Source organism: Telopea speciosissima, chromosome 7, assembly GCF_018873765.1.
Source record: "Telopea speciosissima isolate NSW1024214 ecotype Mountain lineage chromosome 7, Tspe_v1, whole genome shotgun sequence".
Lineage (NCBI taxonomy): Eukaryota > Viridiplantae > Streptophyta > Magnoliopsida > Proteales > Proteaceae > Telopea > Telopea speciosissima.
The window spans coordinates 44,235,896-44,245,394 of NC_057922.1; the positions used below are offsets into that span (position 1 = coordinate 44,235,896).

Genomic DNA, 9,499 nt, shown 5'->3' on the forward strand with positions numbered 1-9,499 from the left:
CTCTGAAGAAAGTCTCCGCTGGATATGAAGCACCTGTGATGTGAGCTCTGCGGTTTGCACGGTTAAGTGTCTGGTCCAAGCTCTTCCGTATCTAACCTCTTTCGTCTCTCTCTTCCCTTCCCAATCTCAAGAGGAGAAGCTGCATTTGAGAAGAAAGAAGCAAGAAACCAGAGTTCCATTTGTGATTGAGCCCCTGCTCCAACCTCTTCCATTTGCTGGTCTAGGAGCGCGACCAAAGCTCTGCTGGAGTACCCTAACTCGGTGAGATCGATGGCTTGGCCCTCCCCCATTGATCTGATTTCTTCCTTTAGCAGCAAAGTTACTTGATGGGTAGGGTTCTTAATAGTTCAGATAGTTACGGAAAAGCATAAAGAATCGCCAGCTAACCAGACTACCTGCATAGTAATCCCAAGTCACGGTTCTGAAGCTCAAATAGATCAGAGCTCGACTCACTCTCTCCTCCATCATCCTCTTCAACAAAGTTCCTCAATATCTTCTCTGATGTCCTATCTTTCTCTAAAGAACCACACCCATAATTCTTGCTTTTCTCTAAAAACTCATTATAGAATTTGAATTTTTCATCCAACCAAGCTAAATCTATGTTTCTATTCTCATCTACTAACTCATGTTGTAAACCCGTAGATGACCGTACCTACCCATTGTGATTTGACAAAGGCACCACTTGCTTGTGATCAGAATAGCTTAGAAAATCCTTAAAGGGCTTTGTGGGAGTGTCTACATAAGGAGTGCTGTCACTTCGAAAATGGCTAACATTCCTCCTCCTTTTTCTTCATTCTCCTTGGCTGTCTTCATCTTTCACGGATTGAGTAGTGGATTTTGATTTCTTCTTTTTAGAATCTACATGACTGAAAATAGAATTCAAAAGCTTAGCATGTCTTTCACCAGGAGAACTGGGTTGCTTGTATTTCTTCTCTTTGAATTGTTTTTCCACTGTGGTCGGCGGAAAGGGCTTAAATGAAGATGAGTCAACTGAGAAGCCAAATCTGAATATTGTGAAAGGGCTTAAAAAGAAAGAAAGGAAGAAGAAAGGAGGTTCCAATCCAAGTCGACAAATTAAAAGTTGTATTGAAACACAAGGAAAAAGAAAGAAAACAATGACAACTAGTACCTCTCTAGCTCTCCCTACACATTCTATATATCCTTCCCAAGCTTCTATTTCTCAGGTATTGATTTAATAATTTAAGTATGTGCTCATATAAACACAAAATCAAATTTATTATTTATATTTAATTATTCATGTGTAGGTGAATGTTGATCTATTTGCCTCCCAGTATTTTTGTCCTCCTGCACCCGCTGCTTCAACGGTGGAATTGTCTCTTGGGTTAGGATCATAAGATAGGTTAGTTATAACAATTTTTGGTTCGAAGATAATAGTATGAGTGGTTTCAAATGATCTTGTATTGTTTGTTGTAAAACTAATTCGTACTTTTGCTGAATTTTTTCTCATTCAGATGGTCTATGGCTGGTTCAATGGATTCTAAGTTTTGGATTTGGATTCATGATGGGTGCTTCAGTTGGTGATTAGTTGGAATTACTGTTTTTTTTATGGATATGACTAGGAAAATTTATGGAGAAACACATTATGCTCTCTAAAATTAATGTATTTTTTTTAATTGACGTGGTAATATTTGTTTTGATGATTTAATTGACTGGTGATATGGAGAGTTAACAGGGGAAAATTTAGGCTAATTCTCTGATTTTAGATCACTTTCAAGTCGCTGTCATGACCTCAATTAACAAGAATATCTAGGATATCTACAGCCTCCGAGATCCCCCAAAACACAAAACTGGATCTCAGATGGAAAGTCATTGAAAGAGCAAATTCTTCCTACCAAAACCCATGAGCAATTTGGAAGTAAGCACAGTTGGCCTGTTGGTTACTCTGTACCAAAACCCACTTCCTTTTCTCTATGGATGGAAGTGTTTATTGGTATCGAATTGGTTTAACTATTCAAGTTGGTGCAGAACAATGATGGGTCGCAAAAAATCTCAGGAGACGCCCTTAAAGATGTTTACAAGTCATTTGTGCAGTTTTTGCTTGCAACTAATAAGTTAATTGTAATTATAGAAGAAAAATAAGTTGATGGTTTGGATGAGAAAAACTGATAGCTTTTTTTGAGTTTCTTGTGATGGTTGTTCAAAATGAATTCCTGGTAGTAAGATGGATGTAAGAGTAATGGAGTATACCATTTTCCTGGGTCCTGAGATATCTTTCCTATACTTTATGTCATTTGCACTTTAGATTGTGTGAATTTCCTTAAGAAATCAAGATCTGATGTGCTATTAACTCACTGTTTGGCAGTGAGGGCAGATTTTCTATTGCTCTTACAGAATCTAAACTTTGTAATCTGTTTTCTTCGGGTAAATGTTAGTTTAATAATGAAATATATAGAGATGTTTAGGGGGTCAGGTAGGTTGTTAGTGATACCCAGTACTGAATCTGCCCCATTGCATTCTTACCCTATCAGAGGGTCAAGAAATGCTAGTAAACAGGTACTGTTTGCAACCTTAATGAGATCCAAATCTGTTCCAAACCAACATGATTACATCAATATATTTTGCACCTTTTTTTTAAACTTGAAAAACCCTTTATGATCTTCCACCATACTCATTAAGTAATACATCTAAAACACTACAGCAATACATCCAAAAAGCAAACCGTGAAATGAGGAGATCTAAAAAGGTAAAAATGCATTATGTGTATGTCTGACTTACCATACAAAACCCAATTCCCAATAGTTTTAGTTAAACCTCAAATCCAAAACATATCAGTAACCACAACACATTAGTCCCTTTGAACTTAGCCCTTAAAGTGCAATACAATTATCACAACCAATAAGCCTATTACAATATTAAACTTATTTTTTAGTGTTTGATCTGACTTCTCCATTCGCTTCAATATATTTTTTGTCTTGCGGTTTTCTTCCTTGATATGTTGCAAGTCTGGACTTCTTTCACTTACATCTGTCTGTGGGTTTTCATTGGTCCTTTGGGTCCTTGTATGGGGTCACACCAAGAGAAGAAATTACAGCCTCCTCCGGGATACTCTGTGCAATATTGGTATAGCCTGTTCGGGTTGTCTGGAGATTGTGAAATTCTTACCGCTGCTTTTCTATTACAAGCACATTTTATGTTCAAAAACTTCAAGTAACCTTGATTTTTATTAACACTGGATGTTGACATTGTTTATCTACAAAATAAACAAGATATACCGCCACCCACCATTAACACCATCACCACCGTGAAGCCCCACCTCCAGCACCTCCTCCAATTCCTCCACCTTTACCGATTCCACCATCGAGTCCCCCTCCCTTGCCTATTCCTTCACCAACGCTGTCGCCTTTATCAGAGCATCTGTGAACCTCAATCTTCCCCATCAACATCCCAACCCAAAAGCTGTCGTTCAAGAAGTTCAAAGGTAAGGCATTGTGAGAATGACTGTGGGTTGGAGCTATTTTTGAGTTCTAATGTGACTCTATTTTGACCTATTTTTGTGTTCTAGGAGAGTTAATGCATCGGTGTCGTGGAGGCAAATGTTGGGGGTTTGGGAGAAGGAGCAATCTTCATCGTCGACGTCAGGCCCTTGACCCATTATAACGATTAACGAGTCATGATTTCAATTTAACGGATTGGAATTGTTAGAGATAAGGGTAACGTTGCATCATCAACCACTCTTGAAGAGATCAAAGGATCAGACGATAAGAGAACTACTGTGGTTATCCCTTATCCAACGCACAAGGCAGCAGCAGTTATAGAGTTGCAATCAAACTCTTCCAAGCTCAAGGATCGCAACTCTCCCAAGTTCAAGAACTGTGACCAAGTACATTCAACCTTTGAAACCTATTGCTCCTATCCTTATCCCAATGTTAATCCATGTAAAACTGATTGCTCATATCCTTATGTCAATGTTAATCCATGTAACAGCATTATGCCTATCTCTAAGCCTCTATATCAAGAGAGGATCGATGAGGGCTGAGAGTGTGAGAAATTAACAAAGATCTGTGGACGTAGGTTTCCAGTGAAACCGAACCACGTTAAAAATGTCTTGCACTGTTTGACTTCTTCTCTCTTAAACTCTCTCTGGTTTCCTTAAGTTTAAACATGGTATCATTTGATCAGGGTTCCCTGGGTTCCGCTAGCAACCTTCCCACTCTAGGCTCTGCCTCCTCATCATCCTCTCCATTTCCATCACTTAACCATGCTGTTGCAATCAAGTTAACCGATTCCAACTACCTGCTGTGGAAATCGCAATTTGTTCCACTTCTTCGGGGCTATGATCTCTATGATCTGGTCACTGGAGTTGTTGTTTGCCCACCTCAATACATTCCAGCTGCACAAGATGCATCTCCTACAGACCAACAAGTGACTGAAGGATCCACAGCAACTCCAACAATCAATCCGGCATGGATCACCTGGCAGCGACAAGATCAGCTTATCATAAGCTGGTTAATATCTTCTCTCTTCGAACCAGTCCATGCACAAATTATCGGGTGCACTACATCTCATGAAGTCTGGAGCATGTTGGACCGATCCTACAATAGCCTGTCCAGTGCTCGAGTACTACAGCTTCGCTATCAGCTGCAAACCACCAAGCATGGATCCTCTAGCATTCAAGAGTATTTATTAAAGATCAAATCCATCACCGACCTTCTTGCGGCTGCTGGTAAGCCTATAGGTAATGAAGATCTCTGCCTGTACACTCTTGCTGGACTAGGCTCAGAATATAAGGATTTTGTGACTTCGATCACAACCCGGACTGATGTTATCACATATTCCGATCTACGTGGTATGCTTCTTACCCATGAAATCAGGCTCCAAGATGAGCAAAAGTCTGAAACAAATATCAGTGTTAATACTATAACAACCACTGATAATAGGGGAGGGCGATCCAATCGTGGTACTTATTCCCCACGTGGTGGTAGATCTTCCTATCGGGGTGGCCGTAATGGTCGTGGTGGTTACAAAAAGGGCCATCCCCGACAATCTAATCAGGGAGTGGTTGCTTCCCAGCCCCACTCTCAAAATCAGGTCACTTGCTAGGTGTGTAACCGTGTGGGTCACAAAGCTCTTGACTGTCGCCACCGTTTTAATCATGCCTAGCAGCCCGCACAGGGTGCCAACCCATTGGCTGCAAACAATGTTGACTATAATGGGCTGTTGCTACTGATAATACTTGGTTTCCTGATTCTGGTGCAACTAATCACATCACCGCGGACATGGACAACCTAAGCCTATCAATTGAGTACACTGGCACAGATCAGGTTCAAGTCGGCAATGGCTCAGGTTTGAAAATTCTACACACTGGTTCAGCTCATATATTTTCTCCTACTAAGAATTTAACTCTTCCAAGTGTACTGCATGTGCCTGATATTACAAGGAATTTGCTATCTGTTTCACAGTTTACCAAGGATAATAAAGTTCTTTTTTAATTTCATCCTGACCATTTCTTTGTAAAGGATCGATGCACGGGGAAGTGCCTTCTACAGGGCATCACTAAAGATGGGCTATACCAGTTCAGTTTGAATAAGGCTACTTCAACTAATAACATTTCAAAGGCTTTCATTGGCAAAATGACATCTTTACATCAGTGGCATAACAGGCTAGGGCATCCTGCTCTACGCATTGTTCGACAGATTACCAGCCATTTAAATTTACCTACTAGTAGTCATAAGAGTTTTAATATTTGTAATGCCTGTCAACAAGGTAAGAGCCATAAACTTCCATTTTATTCATCACCTAACCGGTCCTCCGAGCCTTTAGATCTTATTTACTCTGATATGTGGGGCCCCTCTCCCATACCATCTTCAGATGGACATCACTATTATGTTCACTTTATTGATGATTTTAGTAAATTTATATGGTTGTTTCCTATAACACTTAAATCTGATGTATTACCTGTATTCAAAAGGTTCAAGTTACTTGTTGAGAACTTGTTTGACAGGACAATCAAGCGGCTGCACAGTGATTGGGGGGTGAGTACCGGTCTGTATCGCACTTCCTGGCCAGCAATGGCATTGAACACAGGGTTTCTTGTCCACATACCAATGAACGGAATGGTTCGGCTGAGAGACGTCATAGGTCAATTGTTGAGACAAGGTTGGCTCTTATGTCCCACGCCAGTATCCCAAAATGCTATTGGCACCATGCTTTTACTACTGCAGTATTTTTACTTAACAGGCTACCTACTGTTGTGCTTGGGAATATTTGTCCCTTATTTAAATTGTTTGGGGTTCAACCGGACTACCTGACCTTAAAGGTCTTTGGTGCAGCCTGTTACCCATTATTAAGGCTATACAACAAGCACAAACTTGATTGCCGTTCTGAGCTTCATACCTTCTTGGATACAGCTCTAGACACAGGGGGTACATTTGCTTAAATATGTGCACTCGGGCGATTATTATATCCAGGCATGTGGTGTTTGATGAGGATCGATTTCCATTTAAAGAGGCTACGGATACGTTTCCGATACCAAACCCATCTTCATCTATACTTGGCCCTCCCCCACTCCTTCCACTATTTTCCTTGTCAACTCCTGGCTCCACAATACCTATTTTCTCACAACTACCATCTAATATCAGTCCATTACCACAACCAAAGTCCACCATGGACTCACCACATACTGATGTCCCTACCGACAATAATATCACTAACCCAGCCGCATGTGCATCTCAGCCTTCTCCACCATTACCTACATCAGCTCCACCACTACCTACATCAGCTCCACCACCTTTAGCAGTCCCACGCCATCCCATGGTCACAAGAAATCGTGATGGCACCAGGCGGCTAAAAATTCTTCTCACAACCAAGCATTCCCTACCCATATCTCTCCTAACCGAATCCTTGGCTCATTCTATTGAACCGACGTGTTATTCCACTGCCTCTAAGGATCCACATTGGCGCCATGCAATGGATGCTGAATTTAATGCACTCATCCGTAATAGAACTTGGACTTTAGTACCTCAAAAACCCAAGATGAATGTAGTAGGGTGTAAATGGGTATACAGGGTCAAACGGCAGGCTGATGGAACTATAGAGCAATGCAAAGCTCGCTTAGTGGCCAAGGGGTTCCATTAACAAGAAGGCCTAGATTATACAAAGACCTTCAACCCTGTTGTGAAGCCTACAACAATCAGACTTATTCTTTCCTTGGCTGTTTCCAAAGGATGGGTGATTCACCAACTAGATGTTTAGAACGCCTTTTTACATGGTGTTTTACAAGAGGAAGTATACATGGCTCAACCACCGGGTTTTACAAATTTACAGTTTCCTCAACATGTTTGCAAGCTCCATAAGTCCATTTATGGCCTTAAGCAGGCCCCAAGGGCTTGGTTTGAGAGACTAAGTATGTTTCTTCAGGATTTTGGTTTCACAGGTTCCAAGACGGATACATTATTGTTCATTTATTGCTCCACCGGAGTCACAATGTTCTTATTAGTCTATGTTGATGACATTGTACTCACAGGTAATGATAGCCGATTTATAGCTCGCTTTCTCGAAAAGCTTGCTGATACATTTGCCATCAAGGATCTAGGGCATCTTCACTACTTCTTGGGCCTCAGTGTTGATTGACAATCCAATGGGCTGCATCTCTCACAACGCCGGTACATTCTTGATCTCCTAGATCGGACCAATATGACTGGTGTAAGCCAATCTCTACACCAATGGATGACCCCACACTCTATCCCAGTGTTGTAGGGGGTCTACAGTATGCAACCCTGACTCAGCCAAACATCGCTTTTGCTGCCAATAAGGTGTGCCAATTTATGCACAAACCTACTATCACTCACTGGTCAGCTGTGAAACGGATCTTGCGGTACCTCAAGTCCACCATTGACCATGGACTCTATTTCCAGCCTCAAAACACCATGCAACTCTATGTGTACTCTAATGCTGACTGGGCTAGCTGTCCAAATGACAGAAAATCAACAAGTGGTTATGCAATCTATCATGGTACCAATTTGATCTCTTGGAGTTCACGTAAATAAGCCACAGTTGCTCGGTCGAGCACCGAATCAGAATACAGGGCTGTGGCAAATGCGGCAGCCGAGCTCACTTGGCTATAGTCTCTAATATGTGAACTAAGTATCTACATGGCCCATGCACCGATTCTCTGGTGCGACAATGTTGGGGCTACCTACTTGACAGCAAACCCAGTGTTCCATGCTCGCACCAAACATGTGGAAATTGATTTCCACTTTGTCAGGGATAAAGTTGCTAAAGGTGACCTTGATGTCCGATTTATCTCCACTAAGGATCAAATAGCAGATATTTTTATGAAAGCCTTATCACGTCAACGGTTCAGTCATCTCAGTACCAAGCTCAAGGTTCAGCCACCCTTGAACTTGAGGGGGCGTGTTAGAGATAAGGGTAACGTTGCATCATCAACCACTCTTGAAGAGATCAAAGGATCAGACGATAAGAGAACTACTGTGGTTATCTCTTATCCAACGCACAAGGCAGCAACAATTATAGAGTAGCAATCAAACTCTTCTAAGCACAAGGATGGCAACTCTCCCAGGTTCAAGAACTGTGACCAAGTACATTCAACCTGTAAAACCGATTGCTCCTATCCTTATCCCAATGTTAATCCATGTAAATCGATTGCTCCTATCCTTATCTCAATGGTAATCCATGTAACAACATTATGCCTATCTCTAAGCCTCTATATAAAGAGAGGATCGATGAGGGCTGAGAGTGGGAGAAATTAACAAAGATCTGTGGACGTAGGTTTCCAGTGAAACCGAACCACGTTAAAAACGTCTTACACTGTTTGTCTTCTTCTCTCTTAAACTCTCTCTGGTTTCCTTAAGTTTAAACAGGAATTGACTTTAGGCTTTGGCCATACCTGCACTTCCCCGGTGGAAATGGAGCAGTCGGAGAGGGAAGCGATCAGAGATGCTTCTGAAGATGTTTCTCGGCAGTTCAATACACTAGTTAACGCTAACGATATCGATACACTCAAGCAATTGCAGGAACTAGTCTAATCTCTCTTACTCTTTCTTTCTCCCACTTTCTTCTTCTCTTTCTCTTTCTCGATGAAAAGTTAAAAATTCATTTCGCTGCTTTCTGAACTAGGTTATCTGTTGGGTTTTGATGTCAATGATATAATCATAATTGAGTGGAGTGAATTGCGTGTTGCTTTTCGGTTCATTCTGGCATTGTATATAATTCACCAGAGTTGAAGATACTGTATGTAATTTGCGATGTTTTGGTGTTCAATTTGTCGTTGCCTGTGTTTTGATGCACTGCAAGATTAAATTTTCATGTGGTTTCTTGACCTGCATAAAATTAGGTGTGGTTTGATTGCTAGAAACTATAATCATTCGGTTTCAATTACATTCTGAAGGTAAGGGAGGGGGACTCGGTGGTAGAATCAGTAAAGGTAGACGAGTTGGAGGTGGTGCTAGAGGTGGGGCTTCATGGAGGTGATGGTGTTAATGGTAGGTGGTGGTGGTGGTGGTGGTGGTGGTGATAGGTA

The 9,499-nt window shown here is 41.3% G+C and overlaps 1 protein-coding gene across 1 annotated transcript; it reads right to left on the bottom strand.

Annotated features, from left to right (window-relative positions):
* Window positions 1–391: 391 nt before the first annotated feature.
* LOC122668610 (protein BIG GRAIN 1-like E) lies at window positions 392–3,398 on the bottom strand. The gene is made up of 4 exons (XM_043865148.1): window positions 3,284–3,398; window positions 2,482–2,545; window positions 821–1,004; window positions 392–652 (listed from the first exon to the last, which is right to left on the bottom strand). The coding sequence occupies exons 1-4, from the start codon at window positions 3,396–3,398 to the stop codon at window positions 392–394; spliced, it is 624 nt and encodes a 207-aa protein (XP_043721083.1).
* Between the last annotated feature and the right edge of the window lie 6,101 nt (window positions 3,399–9,499).

Excerpts from the sequence above, each read along its gene's own strand:
- LOC122668610 (XM_043865148.1), bottom strand. The coding sequence starts at position 3,398 with ATGGGGAAGATTGAGGTTCACAGATGCTCTGATAAAGGCGACAGCGTT. Across the intron at positions 2,546-3,283 it reads AGGTGGAGGAATTGGAGGAG|ATTTGGATCTCATTAAGGTT; the intron begins GTGCTGGAGGTG and ends GGTTTGGAACAG. Across the intron at positions 1,005-2,481 it reads TTTCTTGACCCTCTGATAGG|ATTTGGCTTCTCAGTTGACT; the intron begins GTAAGAATGCAA and ends CACAATATTCAG.